We start from the raw sequence: 19,372 nt of genomic DNA, 5'->3' as shown, positions 1-19,372 counted from the left end.
GGGATAAAGAGGGGAGGGATAAAGAGGGGAGGGGAGGGATAAAGAGGGGAGGGGAGGGGAGGGATAAAGAGGGGGTGAGGGACGGCAGGAGAAACAGTGTGAAGCAGGAGAGAGAGACAAATTATGAAGAGAGAGAGAGAGGTGGAGAGGGGGAAATGCTCAAATGTCATAAATCTTTACTCATCTCTCTCCTCTGGGATAAGAGTGTAAAAGCAGCAAATTTTCAATAGTTAGTTTAATGCCTGATTCAGTCTGTCACCCAATTCCCTCGTGAACTCACTGAGTATTTGTCACGTTCTGGTCTCCAAGGGTTGTTCACAGACAGTTAAACACTTGTTCAGACAGTTCACTCGCTGCTGATATCCACAGTCTGTCAAAAGCCATCAGCATCCAAAAAGCAGTCTCTGACAGATGGCCCCAGGCTGGAAGCCTGTTCACAGTCCATGTCTCTCTCTCTCTCGCTCTATCACTGGCTGTGTGGGCTAGTCTCAGGCCAAGTCAACATAACCAACCTCACCGCAACAGCTGGTTACCATGGGCCGAATCGATGATTATCAAAACCCAGGTCAAAACCAACAGCAACAGCATTGACCCCAGGAGATGGTTTTCCAAGGGGTATGAGGTGCCATTTTATTTACCTCCTGAATCAAGGTTTAGGATCAGGAAACAGATACAGCACAGAAACACAAAAAATAGCAGGAAGAGGCCATTCAGCCCTTCAAGCCTGCTCCACCATTCAGTATAATCATGGCTGATCATCCAACTCAGTCCCTATTCCTGCTTTCACCCCCAATACCCTCGGATCATTTTAGCCCCAAGAGCTGTATCTAACACCTTTTCGAAAACATTCAATGTTTTATCCTTGACTGCTTTCTGTGGCCGAGAATTCCCCAGGGTGCCCACTGTCTGGGTGGAGATATTTCTCCTCTTCTCAGTCCGAAATGGCCTACCCAGAATTCTTAGACTGTGATCCCTGGTTTTGGGCTCCCTGGCCACCAGGAACACCCTTCCTGTGTTTACCCTGTCAGACTACTCAGACCCCTCAGCATTATGATAGCCCACAAACCCACCAACACACTAAAACAGCAGCTAATGAACTTGAAAGACCCTATACAGACAACAAGCAAAACTAATGTCACTTACGAAATACTGTGCAAGATCTGTAACAAATACTACATTGGACAAACACGCAGAAAACTAGCCACCAGGATACATGAACATCAACTAGGCACAAAAAGACATGACCCTCTCTCACTAGTATCCTTACATACAGATAAGGAAGAACAACACTTCGACTGGGACAACACATCCGTACTAAGACAAGCCAAATAGAGACATGCACGATAATTCCTAGAAACAGGTGGTGGACCCCATCTACACCCACTGAGAAAAGGAACAGGCAATGACATCACCAACACAAAATGACCTCATCAACACAGGAAATGACATCACCAACCCAAGGAAACCTAAGCACATAAATAGAAAGCGGGCCAAATCACCAGGGCTTCATCCGGAGGCCCACTGAAGATGTTACCTAGTATGGGGACGAAACATTTGAAAACTAACCTTCCAGCTCAGCGAGCAAACTTTTACAACCAGTACCTAACTTAAGTTACAAATCTTCCGAAAACCTGCCTTTACCCTGTCGAGCTCTGTTAGAATTTTATATGTTTCTATGAGATCACCCTCCCATTCTTCCAAACTCCTGTGAATACAGTCCTAACCGATCCAGCATTTCTTAGAGTCATAGAGATGTACACCATTGAACAGACCCTTTGATTCAACTCGTCCATGCCAACCAGATATCCTGTATTAATCTAGTCCCGTTTGCCAGCATTTACCCCATATCCCTCTAAACCCTTCCTATTCATAAACCCATCCAGATGCCCTTGAAATGTAATTGTACCAACCTCCACCACTTCCTCTGGCACCTCATTCCATACACACATCATCCACTTGGTAAAAAGTTGCCTCTTAGGTCCCTTTTAAATCTTTCCCCTCTCACCCTAAACCTATGCCCTCTAGTTCTGGACTCCCTCACTGAATGTCAATCCTACCATCCCAGGAATCAGTCTGTTTAACCTCCATTACACTCCCTCTGTCACGAGTACATGCTTCCTCAGATAAGGAGACCAATAGAGGCACACAGAAGGAGGGATGTTCGGCCCATCGAGTCCTTGATGACATTCCACAACAGCGACTCACCTCGTCGCTCACCTCTGGCCAATTCCTGCGGACCCACACACACACCCGTGCAGCGGATGACGCAATTTTCTTTCAAAAGCATCGACTGAACAACCCTGTCACATTCCAGCCTTGAACAGTCCCCCTCAGAAATCACGGGAAGTAACCGTGCAGGGGCAGCAGGCAGTGAGGCAGACAAACTGTGTGTTAGCAAGAGGATTCATGTACACATACAACAATGTCTTGCTGCAGATACATAGGGCACTGGTGAGGCCACACCCGGATTTTGGTGTGCAGTTTTGGTCTTTTTTTTCTGAAGAAGGACATTCTTGCTACGGAGAGAGTTCAGTGAGGGTTTACTAAATGATTTGAGGGATGGTCAGATGAATGTATGATGAGAGAAGGAGTCAGTTAGGATTGTATTCACTGGAACTTAGGAGAATGAGGGGGGTTCTCTAGAAAACTATAAAATTCTAACAGGACTAGACAGAAGGATAGAATGCACGAGCTTAATACTGACCAGGCTCAGGGTATCCCAGCAAATCCTCCACACTCTCCTGTACCTCTCCCTCAATTACAAACACTCTGTGTTCCAACCAGCCTCCCTGTGCAACGCTGAGGAAGCACCGCACCGTCGGAGGGTCAGCGCCGAGGGAGTGCCGCACTGTCGGAGGGTCAGCGCCGAGGGAGTGCTGCACTGTCGGAGGGTCAGTGCTGAGGGAGTGCCGCACTGTCGGAGGGTCAGCGGCGAGGGAGCGCCGCACTGTCGGAGGGTCAGCGCCGAGGGAGCGCCGCACTGTCGGAGGGTCAGCGCCGAGGGAGCGCCGCACTGTCGGAGGGTCAGCGCCGAGGGAGTGCCGCACTGTCGGAGGGTCAGCGCCGAGGGAGTGTCACGCAGGAAGGATGTTCCCAATGGTGGGAGAGTCCAGTACCAGCGGGTTACAGTTTAAGGATCAGGATTTAGGACTGAGGTGAGGAGACATCTCTTCACCCCGGAGTGGGTTCACTACCAAAGGAACTGGTTGAGGCCAACACACTGTGTTTCAAGAAGGGGACAGGTTTGGCTCTTGTGGCTAAAGCATTGAAAGGATAGGGGGAAGAGGGCTGGATTAGGATATTCAGCTCCGCGATCAGACTGAATGATGGAGCGAGCTGAAAAGGTCAAATGGTCTCCACTGGCTCCAATCTTCATTGTTTCCACATGAGTTTTTATTTTATTCCCCTTCCGGCTGTGCCTGAACATTAACCTTGAAAGCCCAGAGACGGGGCTAGAGAGCTGTGTACTCACCCCTTGCCAGACGTGTTTCAGTTCAGGACGTACAACTGATGCCTCGGGATCTTGGTTTCCAATCCAGTACTGTCTGCTCCGGTAGATTACCCCACAGTTTGGACATTCCAGAACATACCTAAGCAGAAAATTAAAATACAGGCAACTAGAAACCAAACTCTGCACTGCCAGTCAGGATTCGACTTTTGTATAAAACGTACCTCTCTCTGCTTCCTGGGAATTTAAGGAAGAAAGTAAGTTGATGGCCGACGTGTTGAAATCAGATGGAGTCCAGGGAAACTGGGAACAGGAAGCAGGGCCAAACCAATCATGGACAACTTTAGGTTTTCGGAAAGAAACTCTGGAACCTCAGAACTCCACAGTCTCCAGACCCGGCTTCTGGGAAAATATTACAGTCTCCCTCAAGAGAGGGAGGGAGAAGAACACCAGCATTTATGTAGCACCCTTCCCCTGAGGATTGGCCTCCTTTAAAGCAGATCCAGGTGTTTCCACTGCTCCAAATGTCGGACACGTGGCAGCCATTTGCACATAGCAAGATCCCAAAAGGAGCATTGTGAGCTTTGTTTCAGTGAAGGCGGGATAAACATCTAGCAGGACACCAAAAAGTAACTTCCTCCCCCACCCCCCACCACTTCTCCAACTGTATCCTGTGGGATATTTTATCCAAAATGGTCATTGAGGACCTTGCTTTAATATTCTACCCAGTACCGACCCTCCGACAGCGCGGCGCTCCCTCGGCACTGACCCTCCGACAGCGCGGCGCTGCCTCGGCACTGACCCTCCGACAGCGCGGCGCTGCCTCGGCACTGACCCTCCGACAGCGCGGCGCTGCCTCGGCACTGACCCTCCGACAGCGCGGCGCTGCCTCGGCACTGACCCTCCGACAGCGCGGCGCTGCCTCGGCACTGACCCTCCGACAGCGCGGCGCTCTCTCGGCATTGACCCTCCGATAGCACGGCGCTTCCTCAGCACTGCACGGGGAGGCTGGTTGGAAGGCAGAGTGTGTTTGTAATCAAGGGACAGGTTCAGGAGAAGCCTCACAGTGGAGTGGGGTGGACGTGCCGGGATGCCCTGAGCCTGGTCGGTGTAAAGCTGGTGCACTCTATCCTTCTGAAGAACAGAAGCTCAGGGGCCGTGCTCTCCAGCCTCTTACTGTGCAGTTTTTGTTCCGATCTCCGGTGACAGAATCACTCACCCTGACCAGGCATAGGTCGCGAGTCCGAACCACTTGCTGTCCGTTGATGCGGAGGTTTTGGGGTTGACAGTTACTTCCCAGCCTCGTTCGTAACACACCTGGATCAGATCAAACAGAGGCATTCTGACCAGGACGTTTCATCCCACGTTGTCATCTCTTACCCCCCCACCACAGCACCTATCAGTAACATTCCCTCTCCTCCGCAAATTGTAAAGACTCAACATGCAAAGGGTGACCAGGAGAACAGGTCACTCACTGCACTGCTTCGTAAGCAGCAGGTTGCATCATCCCGACACGGAAATACATCGCTGTTCCTTCAGTGTCGCTGGGTCAAAATCTTCCCTCAAAGCTCTGGGGGCCTCCCCACAGCACACAGACTGCAGTAGTCAGCTTACTATTGCCTTCACTGGGACTGACAACAAATGCAGTGATTCCTACATCCACAAGTGAATAATTTTTATTTGAAACAATTCTCTTCCTTTCCCCTTTGATGATTATTTTAAACCTGTGTCCCCTGGTTTGTTGCTGACCCTCCTGCCATTGGAGTGGGTGTCTCCCCGATAACTCTGTCAAAGCCTTTCAGGGTTGAAAGGCATTTGATTAAATCTTCTCACCAATCTTCCCTGCTTGAAGTGGGATGGGGAACACGTCATAGAGATGTACAGCACAGAAACAGACCCTTCGGTCCAACCCGTCCATGCCAACCAGAGATCCCAACCCAATCTAGTCCCACCTGCCAGCACGCTGCCCATATCCCTCCAAACCCTTCCTATTCATATACCCATCCAAATGCCTCTTTCTGTTTACACTATCCATGCTCCTCGATTAGGTCACCCCCTCAGCCTCCGATGCTCCAGGGAAAACAGCCCCAGCCCGTTCAGCCTCTCCCTGTAACTCAAATCCTCCAACCCTGGCAACATCCTTGTAAATCTTTTCTGAACCCTTTCAAATTTCGCAGAGGTCTACATCGTGGAAACAGGCCTTTTGACCCAAGGTGCTTATGCTGCCTAGTTTTCACATTTAATCTAGTCCCATGTACTGGTGTTTGGTCCATATCCCTCCATAACTATTCCATTCATGTACCTGTCCAAATGTTTCTTTAATGAACAAACCGTACTCGCTTCTGTAGCAGGAAGCAGCACTTACCCTGCAGATTAACACCTTGTTATTGTACTGGTGCATGTATCGACATCTCCCCGTTGCCTGGTGTGGGACATTGTCCTTCATGTGGTTCATGCTGTTGGTACAGTGAGCCCTCCAAACAAACAGAAAAAACAGGGAATAATGACATCCACTCTCCCCAGTTACACAGAAACACACTGAGCAGGAGGGGAGGGTGGCAGTGCAAACTTATTGAAACCTACAGGATACTGAGAGGCCTGGACAGAGAGAACATGGAGAAGATGTTTCCACTGGTGAGAGAGAGCCTAGGACCTGAAGGCAGAGTCTGAGAGTGAAGGGACCACCCTTTAGAACGGAGGTGAGGAGGGAATTTCTCCAGCCAGAGAGGGGGGAGTCTGTGGAACTCATTGCTGCAGAGAGCTGTGGAGGACAAGTGCTTGAATGGCCTGTATCTTATGGTCTATGCAGCCCATTCGGCCCATGGACATGAAGCAAGCAAATGGATTTCCTAAGGGGCAACTTTTTCACACAGAGGGTAGTACGTGTATGGAATGAGCTGCCAGAGGATGTGGTGGAGGCTGGTACAATTGCAACATTTAAGAGGCATTTGGGTGGGTATATGAATAGGAAGGGTTTGGAGGGATATTGGCCGGGTGCTGGCATGTGGCACTGGATTGGGTTGGGATATCTGGCCCACATTGTGGTAACAGGCCTTTCGGCCCAACATGCCTATCCTGCCCAGTTTTCACAATTAACCTAGTCCCATTTGCCTGTGTTTGGTCCATATCCCTCCATACCAACAGCACGGTGGCTCAGTGGTTAGCACTGCTGCCTCACAGCACCAGGGACCCGGGTTCAATTCCTGCCTCAGGCGACTGTCTGTGTGGAGTTTGCACGTTCTCCCTGTGTCTGCGTGGGGTTTCCTCCGGGTGCTACGGTTTCCTCCCACAGTCCAAAGGATGTGCAGGTCAGGGTGGATTGGTCATATTAAATTGCCTATAGTGTTGGGTGCGTTAGTCAGAGGTATATGGGTCTGGGTGGGTTACTCTTCGGAGGGTCAGTGTGGACTGGTTGGGCTGAAGGGTCTGTTTCCAGACTGTAGGAAATCTATCTATGGACGAGTCGGACTGAAGGGTCTGTTTCCATCCTGTACATCTCTATTAGTCTATTCATTCTAACTGAACTGTGGAACAGATTGGAGGGGCTGAAAGGTCTCCTCCTGTCCTCCTTGTTACTTTTGCTCCATATCCCTCAACAATAAACAAAAAAACAAACGAACAATCTCTGTATTGAAACATAGAGAATAGGAGCAGGAGTAGGCCAATCGGCCCATCGAGACTGCTTCCCCATTCAATCTGATCATGGCTGCTCATCCAACTCAGTCCCCTCTTCCTGCTTTCTCTCCCCCTCACCCTTTGATCCCTTTAGCCCCAAGAACTATTATCTAACTCCTTCTTCAACGTCTTGGCCTCATCTGCTTTCTATGAGAATTCCACAGGCTTCCCCACTCTCTGGGTGATGACATTTACAGGAGAGAGTGAGGACTGCAGATGCTGGAGATCAGGGCCACGAGTGCGGCGCTGGAAAAGCACAGCCGGTCAGGCAGCATCCGAGGAGCAGGGGAATTGACGTCCAGCTGAAGGGCTTATGCCCGAAATGTCGATTCTCCTCAGATGCTGCCTGACTTGCTGTGCTTTTCCAGCACCACACTCTCGACCCTGAAGACATTTATAGCCAGCTCTCTGATGTTTGGGACACGTTTACCTGAAGATATGGGAACTCAATTAGGCTGTTGATTCTGGATCGTGGCTGATATGACTAATCTAGCAATACCCACCACTGGGCAACAGGAAGAGGATGCTACCAGGATTTGAGAATTAAATCAGTGAGGAATGATCAGTCAATTTAGGGCAGTTTTCTTTGGAAGAGACTAAGCAGCGTGGTGATCCAATGGTATCCCACAGTTAAGTGAGGACCCAACAGCTTGGATAAGGGAATCCCTATACAGATTTCCTTTCAGCTTAGTTGAGATCTATTGTATTTACACAGGCTCACTGTTTCTCAGATTGTTTCACTACCACCTGGCTGCTAAACCAGTTTTGAAATAAAAAAACGCTTTCCCTGGCTGGGAGATTTGAAACATGGGCGCGATTGTGAATTCGGAGTGAATTTTATTCAGTAGCATAGTCATAGAGCATGGAAACAGACCTTGCAGCCCAACCCGTCCATGCCGACCAGATATCCTAAATTAATCTAGTCCCCTGTGCCAGCACTTGGCCCATATCCTTCTCAAATTATTCCTGTTCATATACCCATACAGATGCCTTTTAAATGTTGCAATTGTACCAGCCTCCACCACTTCCTCTGGCAGCTCATTCCATACACGTACCACTCTCTGAGTAAAAAATTGCCCCTTAGGTCTCTTTTTTATCTTTCCCCTCTCACCCTAAACCTATGCCCTCTAGTTCTGGACTCCCCGACCCCAGGGAAAAGACTTTGCCTATTTACCCTATCCATGCCCCTCATGATTTTGTAAACCTCTATCAGGTCGGGGTCAATGACAGTGACGAGGGGGAGGGGAGAACTCACCCACAGCAGAGGCACACTCTGGAGCAGCTGAAGTACTCATCAGGGAAGAAACAGTCAACCACAATCCTGCTATCTGTAATCTCACCGTTGAATCTGATACTCAGAGCCTGAGGGGTGAAGGGAAATAAAACAGGAACATCTCTCAGCTAGACGCAACGTGCATTCCTATAGCACCCTTCACAACCTCAGCTCACCCCAAAGTGCTTTACAGCCAGCGGAATACCAGCATTTTCACCACGCAAGGGGTGCAGTAGAATAAGTGCACAGTGAGATCCCACAAACAGATGTCAATAACTGACAGATCGGTGTGTGTTTTTTTTTTTAAGGAAAATGGCGTAGGTCGTTGGCACAAATACTGGGGCCAGGACAGAGGTCACTGTGGCACTTCTCATGTCAAACTGGAGTGGCAGAAAGGGGCCTTGGTTTAACAACTCCCCTGAAAGAGAGCACCTCTGACAGAGCAGCACTCCCTCAGTACTGCACTAGGAGTCTCTCTCTCTCTCTTTCAGGGGAGAGACAGAGAGAGAAAGAGAAAGAGAGAGAGAGAGAGAGAGAGAGAGAGAGAGAGAGAGAGAGAGACACAGAGAGACAAGAAATCAAGCATTCCTGTACACTTTGCCTTCTCATGCAAAGCCAGCCCACAAAAGGCCATTCAGCCCTTCAATTTCATGCAAATTCTTTGATGGAGCAACAATTTCTTTTATTTTCATGTTGTTGGGCAAGGCCAGCATTTGTAGCCCATCCCTAACTGCCCCTTGAACGAGCGCCTTGCTCGGCCAATTCAGAGTCAACCGCAACTGGGTGTGGAGCCACGTGGCTGAGCCAGACCAGGTAAGGATGGCTGATTTCCTTCCCTGAAGGAACATTAGTGAACCTGAAGGGTGTTTTTACAACAATGATGGTTATCATGGGCACCGTCACCGAGACTAGCTTTCAATTCCAGGTTTCACTCAGGCCCCAACCCCCCACCCTCTCAGGAGCCAGTCTGGCCACTAGAGATGCCCCGCACAAGCCGGGAATGAGAGTTCTGGAACGTTCTCTTGCGTGGCTTCGGTTTGTGGGTTAGGGATATGCATTTGATGGTCATCCTGTAGACCCTGCTGACAATCAGAGACTCCGCGGCCTGGCAAGGATTGATGGGCATAGCCAGCCATTGCCTATGAGTTAGGTAAAAACAAGGGCTGCAGATGCTGGAAACCAGATTCTAGATCAGAGTGGCGCTGGAAAAGCACAGCAGTTCAGGCAGCAGCCGAGGAGCAGGAGAATTGGAGGTTTCGGGCAAAAGCCCTTCATCAGGAATAGAGGCAGAGTGCCTGCAGGGTGGAGAGATGCCTATGAGTGCCAGTGGAAGTTACAATCTGCCAGTTCCCCCATCAGTCCGTTCACCCCGGCGTTACCTTTAACACATTGTAGACAATGGCGGGTGATCTCCGACAGCGGGTCAAGGTGCTGTTTGCTCTCTGACGCACTGCCTCCAGGAACCCAGAGAAATCGGTGGGGGGGCTCGTTGTCTGCGTGCCAACATACTCGACAGAGTTGAAAGCTTCTGTGCTCAAACCGAGCAGGTGGAACCTCTTCTGCAGCAGCTGCTCTGCACTCCCTGGAGTCTGGGAGTCTAGGAAGTCAACACAGCACAGAGAAGCTCTGCGTCAAAAAGCAACCTGCAGCTTTTTTCAATCAAGAAATAACATCCATGCGTGAGACACGGGCAAGACCACGATTGATCGTCCATCCCTGAAGAAAATGATGGCGAGTTGCTTTCTCAACAAGTCAGTGACTGGCCTATGGGGAGACGCTGTTATACTGACAATACCAGTGGATTATTGGGGGACACCCGTTTCAACAGCATCTGATGGAATTTAAATGCAATTAATAAATCCAGAATGGAAAGCTAGTCTCAGAGAACGGAATTTAGTTTTACTTCTGTTCCCAGGGTTTGGGGGTCAATAGAAAGGTCAACACTTATTGCCCATCCCATGCAGCTAAGAGTCAACCACATGGTGGTTGTAGGACTGGAGTCAGATGTAGGCCAGACTGGGTAAGATTTTTTTCCCTAAAGGGGATCCATTTTACATCAATTGACAATTGTTTCAATAGACTCATTCGCATTCAGATTTCACCAGCTGCCCCTGGCAGGATTCGGGTCTCTGGAAAAATATCTGGGTCTCTGAATTAATATTCAAGCAACAATGCCACCAGGCCATCGCTTCCACTTCAGTGGGACCCTGAAGCTCCCTCTGCATTGCCCCAGGGATTGGTCTTCAGTCCCCAGCAACTTTACTATGGGAGAGCAATTCTCACATTAACTACAAAGTGAGAGTTAGCAACAAACTAGAGATAACAGGCACAATTGGATTGAGTGAAGTGGGTGTGGCGGGGGGACTGGGGGTTATCGAGGTTGGATTGATTGTGGTGGGGGGGATGGGAAGTGCAGGCTATGGGCATGTTAAGGATGGAACAGACTTAACGTTGAACAACACCCAACCCCCTCCCCCACTGCCAACGAATTGACCAGCTGGGGGTCAGTGGCCAAGCCTCCGACCGCACACCCCACCCAGCCCAGCTCTCACTCTTCCAACAAGCCCCCATCTCAGGCGATGACCACCCTCTCTCCTCAGGCAATGTGCCCCTATCACCTCAACCCATCACCCCACTCCCTGCAGGCAATGCCCTTCCTGAGCCAACGGCCCTCTTAGACAATGCCTACTCCCCCCTCCTCCATCAGGTATTGCCCCCTCTTCCCCCCCCCCTCCACTCAGGCAGAACCCTCACCGCGCCCCTCCCTCCACCTATGCCCCAGACCCCTCACTCACCGCCACCCAGCAGCTTGGTGTTGGAGGTCTCCTGGAAGACGATGAGGGCGGGTCCGAGACTGGACATCGGCAGTCCGAGCCCGAGGCGCTGGCTTGCGGCCTGCAGCTCGTGGCTGAAGTGGCGGAGGTAGGCCCGGGAGGCGTTGCCCAGGAAACGGAAGAGGTCGTTGTGCAGCCGCTCAGCCCGCGTCCTGTACACTACCAGGTCAGAGACGGCCAGCACCTTCAGCAGCAGCCGCCTCCGGCGGTCCTGTTTACTGGTGGCTCCCAGCAGGCCCTCGGTGTCCAGCAGGACCAGGTCCAGCGATGGTTCACAGGCCGCCCACACGCCCACCGTGCACGAGTCCTGGGTGTCCGAGGTGCGGAACACCTCCCGGCCGCCGAAGAAGGCGGCATTCAAGGTGTGAGACTTCCCGTCCCCCGTGTTGCCGAAGATGGAGAGGACCTTGATGGCTTGGTCTCCCGGCACTCCCAGTTTCTTCACAAAACTCTCCTCATCCGGCACCTGTTAAATAATTCCACAATGACATCCTGTCAGACGCAACATCACTCAAGATGGATGGCATGGATGAGTTGGGCCGAAGAGTCTGTTTCAATGCTCAATGACACCAACCAAGACAAAGCAATTTGCTTGATAGACATCACATTCACCAACATTTATGGGCGGCACAGTGGTTAGCACTGCTGCCTCACAGTGCCAGGGACCTGGGTTCAATTCCAGCCTCGGGTGACTGTCTGTGTGGAGTTTGCACATCCCCGTGTCTGTGTGGGTTTCCTCCAGGTGCGCCGGTTTCCTCCCACAGTCCTAAGATTGCAGGTTATGGTGGCCATGCTAAAATTGCCCATAGTGTTAGGTGCATTAGTCAGGGGCAAATGTAGGGGAATGGGTCTGGATGGGTTACTCTTCGGAGGGTCACTGTGGACTTGTTGGGCCGAAGGGCCTGTTTCCAAACTGTAGGGAATCGAATCTAACCTAAAACATTCACACCCTCCATCACTGACGCTCAGCAATGTGTACCATCTACACGATGCTCAGCAGAAATTCACCAAAGATCCCTCAACAGCACCTTCCAAATCTTCCATCTAGAAGGACAAGGGCAGCAGACACATGGGAACATCACCCCCTGCAAGCTCCCCTCCGAGCCACTCACCACTCTGACTGTGGAAATATATTGCTGTTCCTTCAGTGTCACTGGGTCAGAATCCTAGAATTCCCTCCCTCAGGGCATTGTGGGTTTGCACGGACTGCAGCGGTTCAAGTAGGCAGCTCACCCCCACCTTCTCAAGGGGCAACCAGGGACAGGCAATAAATGCTGGGCCCAGCTATTGGTGCTCACGTCCCACGAATTAATAATGATAAAATCACAGCAGACCATTCCCAACACAGTGGCGAGGAACATTCATCAGAAACCCTCTTAGAATCCCGACAGTGTGGAAACAGGCCAATCGGCCCTACAAGTCCACAGTGACCCTCCGAAGAGTAACCCATCCAGACCCATTCCCCTTCATTTGCCCCTGACTAATGCACCTAACACTATGGGCAATTTAGCACGGCCAATCCATCCTAACCTGCACATCTTTGGACTGTGGGAGGAAACCGGAGCACCCGGAGGAAACCCACACAGACACGGGAAGAATGTGCAAACTCCACGCAGACAGTCGCCCGAGGCTGGAATCGATCTCGGGTCCCTGACGCTGGGAGGCAGCAGTGCTAACCACTGAGCCACCGTGCCGCCCTCGTTCTGTCCTCTCCAGTGGACCTATACAATCCCAGGACATACCCCCAAAGGCGAATTTCTCCTTGATTTTCTGAATCATGTTGGTTTAAAGACTAAACATTGTTCAGGACAATGAATCACAAAAACATTAACCTCTGCAGGTTATGGGCAAGTGGGCTGTTGGCCTGTAGTTCAAAGTGAATGGAGTAGAAAAGTCGTGAGGTTTTGTTAAAACTGCTTCAGTCCCGATGAAGGGCTTTTGCCCGAAACGCCGAATCTCCTGCTCCTCGGATGCTGCCTGACCTGCTGTGCTTTTCCAGCACCATTCTAATCTAGACTCTGATTTCCAGCATCTGCAGTCCTCACTTTTGCCTATACAAGGCAATAGTCAGACCACAGCTGGAATACTGTGAGCAACTGTGGGCTCCTTATCTAAGGGAAGATACACTGACATTGGAGACAGTACAGAGAAGGTGCACTTGGCTGATACCGGGTATGCAGGGAGGGTCTGATGAACAAAGGATGAGTAGTTTGGACCTGTTCTCATTGGAGAGAATGAGAAGCAATCTTATTGAATCTTACAGGACGGGGGAGATGTGGAGAGATTGTTTCCACATGTGGGAGAGTCTAGGGCCAGAGGGAATCATCTCAGAATAAGGGGTTAAACATTTAGGATAGAGCACAGGAACAATTTCTTTACTCAGGGGGTAATGAATGTGCAAAATTCTTCCCAGTAGGGGCTGTTGAGGCTGGGTCAATATGTATATCCGAGGCTGAGACCAGGAAGGGAGTCATGGGTTTGTAGGGAAAAGGCAGGAAAGTGGAGTTGAGGATTATCAGATCAACCATGATCTCACTGAATGGCAGAACCAGATTGATGGGCTGAATGGCCTACTGGATCAACATGACACTACTGATCATGATGTGGTGCAAATTGGCTGCTGCATTTCACACACACTGCCCTTTAAGAAGTTACTGAAACAGATTTGAAGTCTGGAACGTTTTCAAACACAAGTCCAGCTCAATCACAGTTATCTGGTATGACGGCCAAGTGAGAGACCAATGTAGTGTTTTCAGATAGAGGGGTTCCCCACTCGAAAAAGCTATCTCAGCAGTTCAGAAATGAGACTGTAATCAGGGACTGTGTGGTCAGCAGAGTTAATCAATGAGGATGATTAAACAAAAACAGTGTGTGTGTGACAGAGCGAGAGACAGAGCGAGAGACAGAGCGAGAGACAGAGCGAGAGACAGAGCGAGAGACAGGGCATTCCTGCTGGTCTTGGGGAAGTGGAAGAGCAGTGTTTAAAAATGAAGAAGGGTGATACCAGACTTGAGGGTCTGCTTCTTTCTCTCCACACATGCTGCCAGACCTGCTGAATTTCTCCAGCAATTTCTGCTTTTATTATATCCAAAAAACAAAAGAGCCAGATCTTTCAGGAGTGAAATTAGAAAATACTTTGACTTAGAGGGTGGGAGAGGTTTAAAACGCTCCTCAGTAAATAATAAATCAACTTTCAATCAATCGTTCATTTTAAACCCGAGATCGATAGATTTTTGATAACCAAAAGGTATTTAGGGGTAGGAGGTAAAAAATGGTTGGCATGGAGGTAGGTCACAGATCAGTCATTAGTGAAGAGCTTAGAGAGGCTGAATGGCCTCCTCCTGTTCTTATCTCCTTTAGATTTCCTACAGTGTGGAAACAGGCCCTTCGGCCCAACAAGTCCACACCGACCCTCCAAAGAGTAACCCACTCAGACCTGTTTACCCCTGACTAATGCATCTAACACTACGGGCAATTTAGAATGGCCAATTCACCCTGACCTGCACATCTTTGGACTGTGGGAGGAAACTGGAGCACCCGGAGGAAACCCACGCAGACACGGGGAGAATGTGCAAATTCCACACAGACAGTGGCCAGAGGGTGGAATCGTTGTCTTAATGCCCTGGACCTCACACAATCCGAGAGCAAACATTTGGGAGAGAGTTGGGGTTGGCTTTCTTTGGGGGGTGGGGGTTGGTGGTTGTCTGTTTGGGAGATACTGTCTGAGGATCTCGGGTGAATTTTGGCAGTCTGTCTTGTAGATGGTACACACTGCTACTGGATGGAGGGAGGGGATGTTTGTCAATGTGGTTTCTATCAAACAAACAGCTTTGTTTAAACTGAAGAACTTTCTTTTGAAATACCCTCACTTCCAGAAGCCTTTTTTTAAAAAAAAAATCAGGTAAGGTGTCAAAAAGTATCATAGAATCATAGAGTCATAGAGATGTACAGCACGGAAACAGACCCTTTGGTTCAACCCATCCATGCCGAACAGATATCCCAACCCAATCTAGTCCCACCTGTCATGCCGAACAGATATCCCAACCCAATCTAGTCCCACCTGTCAGCACCCGGCCCATATCCCTCCAAATCCTTCTTATCCATATACCCATCCAGATGCCTTTTAAATGTTGCAATTGTACCAGCACTTCCTCTGGAAGCTCATTCCATACCTGTACCACCCTCTGCGTGAAAAAGTTGACCCTTAGGTCTCTTTTATATCTTTCCCCTCTCACCCTAAACCTATGCCCTCTAGTTCTGGACTCCCCCACCCCAGGGAAAAGACTTTGCCTATTTATCCTATCCATGCCCCTCATGATTTTGTAAACCTCTATAAGGTCACCCCTCAGCCTCCGATGCTCCAGTGAAAACAGCCCCAGTCCCTGTAGGTCAAACCCTCCAACCCTGGCAACATCCTTGTAAATCTTTTCTGAACCCTTTCAAGTTTCACAACATCCTTCCGATAGGAAGGGGACCAGAATTGCAAGCAATACTCCAACAGTGGCTTAACCAATATCCTGTACATCTACAACATGACCTCCCAGCTCCTGTACTCAACGCTCTGACCAATAAAGGAAAGCATACCAAAGGCCTTCTTCACTATCCTATTGGGGTGGCACGATGGCTCAGTGGTTCGCACTGCTGCCTCACAGCGCCAGAGACCTGGGTTCGATTCCAACCTCAGGCGACTGACTGTGTGGAGTTTGCACATTCTCCCAGTGTCTGTGTGGGTTTGCTCCGGTTTCCTCCACAGTCACAAAGATGTGCAGGTCAGGGTGGATTGGCAATGGGAAATTGCCCACAGTGTTAGGTGCATTAGTCAGGGGTAAATGTAGGGGAATGGGTCTGGATGGGTTACTCTTCGGAGGGTTTATCTGGACTCATTGGGCTGTCTACCTGCAACTCCACTTTCAAGATTTGGCTATTAACTCCAGGCTAATGGTCGGGGGGGGCACACCAAAAAAACAACCCTGGAGATCACTGTGGGTCAGGCAGCATCCTTGGAGAGAAGGCAAGCTAACATTTCGAGTCTAGATGATTCTTCATCAGAGCTCTCCGTGGATGCTGCCTGATCTGCAGTAACGTGTTCCTAATGGTCTGGGGAAATGGGTTCAAATTCCACCAGGGCAGCTTCTTAAATCATAAATTGAATAAATCTGAAATTCAAAACAAATCTCATCAACTGCCATAAAAACTCATCGAGTTCACTAAGGCCCTTTCGCGAGGGATACCTGTTGTTTTAACCTGGTCTGGGCCTACATGTGACGGAGTTGACTCTTAACTGCCCTCAGGGCAATTAGGGATAGGCAATAAAGTCTGGCCCAGCCAGCAATACCCTCATCCCAGGAAAAAATTTAGAATAAAAATAAAATCAGACCTCAAATGTCTTTCCTTTGGCTGATGTCCACCACGAGAGAAAGAAAGCGGAGAGACTTGAAACAGATCCTGCAGCTGTTCCTATTCAGTCCCCATGCTACAGCAGCCCCACAATATCATCGTGTTTCCTGTCTGAGGGAAATTGTCCCAGAGTGTGGGAAGCCCTGGAAGAGGTGGCACTGTGGCTCAGTGGTTAGCACTGCTGCCTCACAGCACCAGGGTCCCAAGTTCGATTCCAACCTCAGGCGACTGTCTGTGTGGAGTTTGCATATTCTCCCCGTGTCTGCGTGGGTTTCCTCTGGGTGCTCCGGTTTCCTCCCACACTCCAAAGATGTGCAGGTCAGGTGAATTGGCCATGCTAAATTGCCCATAGTGTTAGGTGCATTAGTCAGAGGTAAATGGGTCTGGGTGGGTTACTCTTCGGAGGGTCGGTGTGGACTGGTTGGGCCGAAGGGCCTGTTTCCACACTGTAGGAAATCTAATCTAGTCAAGCTTCAGATCACAAGCATCAATATTTTCAAGTTTGAGTCACTCCTCTGCAAGTCGACATTCGATTGTGTAATTGTATACACAATCTACAGGAGTGTTGTGCTGGAGCCTCTGACGTTGGGCACAGTCCCAGCCTGCTCTGCATGAACAGGCCCTGGAGCAGTTCCACCAGAGGCCTGCAAGGTGGGGATGTGCCAAGCACCTGGATGAAGAATGGCCAAGCTCCACCGCTCACCTGGACCAATTAGTGTCGGAGCCCAAGGATGTGCTGACAAGAGCAGGATTACTTACACAATAGGGCTGCACTTGCAGTGACTCACATCATGCCTGACTTCCCCCAACATATGCTGCCGAAACGGGCATGATTCCCATGTTGCTGAGGATGTGTTACCGTGTCACTGGGCATCCATGTTGCTGGTGAGGAAGGGTCACTTTTAATTCAGGAGCATATTAATTTCAGGAACTGAATCGTGCCACCCCTCCCCCAAGAGGGGCTGTGCCCAGTGCCGGAAATACATCGCAGCGTCCTGCACTCTGTTCGTCTCTGTTGCTCTCAGAGCTCACTCTCACCTCGAGGGATAACTCAGGATCAGCAATAATGTGCCAAAGCTGTCAGTGATGCCCACATCCCATGTGAAATAACTAAATAACGATGCATTATAATGCCCCGGGCTCAAAGGATGCAGAGGGGAGAAATGTTACATCTCACTTGTCGTTAGGAAAAACCCAGGAAGGCATGGTGGCTCTGTGGTTAGCACTGCTGCCTCACAGCGCCAGGGACCCAGGTTCGATTCCACCCTCGGGTTACTGTTTGTGTTTGCACATTCTCTCTGTGTTGGCGTGGGTTTCCCCTCTGGGTGCTCCAGTTTCCTCCCACAGTCCAAAGACGTGCAGGTTAGGGTGGATTGACCCGTGCTAAAATTACCCCACACAGAGTCCAGGGATGTGTAGGTTTGGTGCATTAGCCATGGGAAATGCAGGGTTACGGGGATTGGGTGGGATACTTGTCAGAGGGTCAGTATGGACAGGATGGGCTGAATGGCCTGCTTCCACACTGTAGGGATTCTATGAAACCCCTCCCTGGATGCACTCTTACAGTGTCAGAGCTCTCAGACTTTAATTCCTTCCGTCCTGGAGAGGCCTGCGAGCAATGGCAGTGGTTTCTTGACAGAGAGGAACTGTTACCTTCATCACCCCTGTACTCCCCAGAATGGGAGGGGTGGGGGTGTTTATTTGTGATAATCCAGTCCACATCAAGTTAGATGTGATGAAGTTATTATTGAGAAGCAGTTACTGCTGCTCTGCAGGGAAATGTCAAGGGTAACCTGCAATTATATCCACAGGAGCTTACTTTTCTGACACTCCAACTGTGGCTACAACGAATCACTTCGAATCATCAAGTTTTTGCAGCATAGGAAGAGGCCCTTCGGCCCAAGTATCGTGACTCCATTTTCCAGCCCTTGCCTGTAGCCCTGTCTTGCTGAGGCATTTCCAACGCACATCGAAAAACGTCACCGATTCCTGCCTCACGGAAAGTGGTATCCCTGGCTAGGCCAGCGTTTAGTGCCTGCCCCAAAAGGGAATAAGAGAGAACCCCATTGCTGTGGGTCTGGAGTCACGTGTAGGCCAAACCAGGTAAGGATGAAGGTTTCCTTCCCTGAAGGGCCAGATGAGTTTTTCCAACAATGGCCATCATTAGGCTCATCATTTCCAGATATTTGCTGGTAATTGCTGCGATGGGATTTGAAACCAGGTCCCCAGATCTCTACCCGGAGCGCTGGATTAACACTCCACTGAGGCTGTTGCCCCTACACCCTTTCAGGCAGCGACTTTCAGAGACCCATACACTTCCAGGTGAAAGCATGTTTCCTCACATCAGCTCCTGCCCCTTACTTTAAAAGTGTTGACCCCTCTGCTGGGAGGGGGAAGGTTTCTCTCCGTCTACACCCCTCAGAACTTCGTACACTTTGGGACATCCTCAGAGGGTGCTACGTAAATGCAGTCTGTCGGGACGTTTGCAGTTATCCTGGATCACTCGAGGCAGGATGCTGTTTCTCCTCATCCCGATTTTAGGGAACTGCACGCACTCCCTTTTACAAGTGACTCCCCAAAGCCCCCCTCACAGTGAGGGCTCCAGAAGAATCAACCCTCCTTCCCCCCCCCCCCCCACACAACTCTTTGGAGTCAGTCTACATTCAGCACATGATCTGAAGCCACAACCTCTGACTCTGAGGTGGTAATGTTTTCCACTAGGCCACAGGCTGACTTGTCAGTAAT

The 19,372-nt window shown here is 50.0% G+C and overlaps 1 protein-coding gene across 1 annotated transcript in view; it reads right to left on the bottom strand.

The window, feature by feature from the left end:
• Nucleotides 1–18,584, bottom strand: part of si:ch211-11n16.2 (zinc finger FYVE domain-containing protein 1) — a 28,553-nt gene extending 9,969 nt beyond the window's left edge. Inside the window, exons 1-8 of the mRNA XM_043680663.1 lie at nt 18,560–18,584; nt 16,608–16,687; nt 11,192–11,696; nt 9,776–9,993; nt 8,379–8,485; nt 5,814–5,922; nt 4,668–4,765; nt 3,473–3,590 (exon numbers count right to left, since the gene is read on the bottom strand). Of these exons, the coding sequence (XP_043536598.1) occupies nt 3,473–3,590; nt 4,668–4,765; nt 5,814–5,922; nt 8,379–8,485; nt 9,776–9,993; nt 11,192–11,696; nt 16,608–16,687; nt 18,560–18,584 (1,260 nt within the window). The remainder of the gene's footprint in view (nt 1–3,472; nt 3,591–4,667; nt 4,766–5,813; nt 5,923–8,378; nt 8,486–9,775; nt 9,994–11,191; nt 11,697–16,607; nt 16,688–18,559) is intronic.
• Nucleotides 18,585–19,372: the final 788 nt, after the last annotated feature.

Source organism: Chiloscyllium plagiosum, chromosome 41, assembly GCF_004010195.1.
Source record: "Chiloscyllium plagiosum isolate BGI_BamShark_2017 chromosome 41, ASM401019v2, whole genome shotgun sequence".
Classification (NCBI taxonomy): Eukaryota; Metazoa; Chordata; class Chondrichthyes; order Orectolobiformes; family Hemiscylliidae; genus Chiloscyllium; species Chiloscyllium plagiosum.
This window is presented reverse-complemented; position numbering and strand designations above follow the sequence as displayed.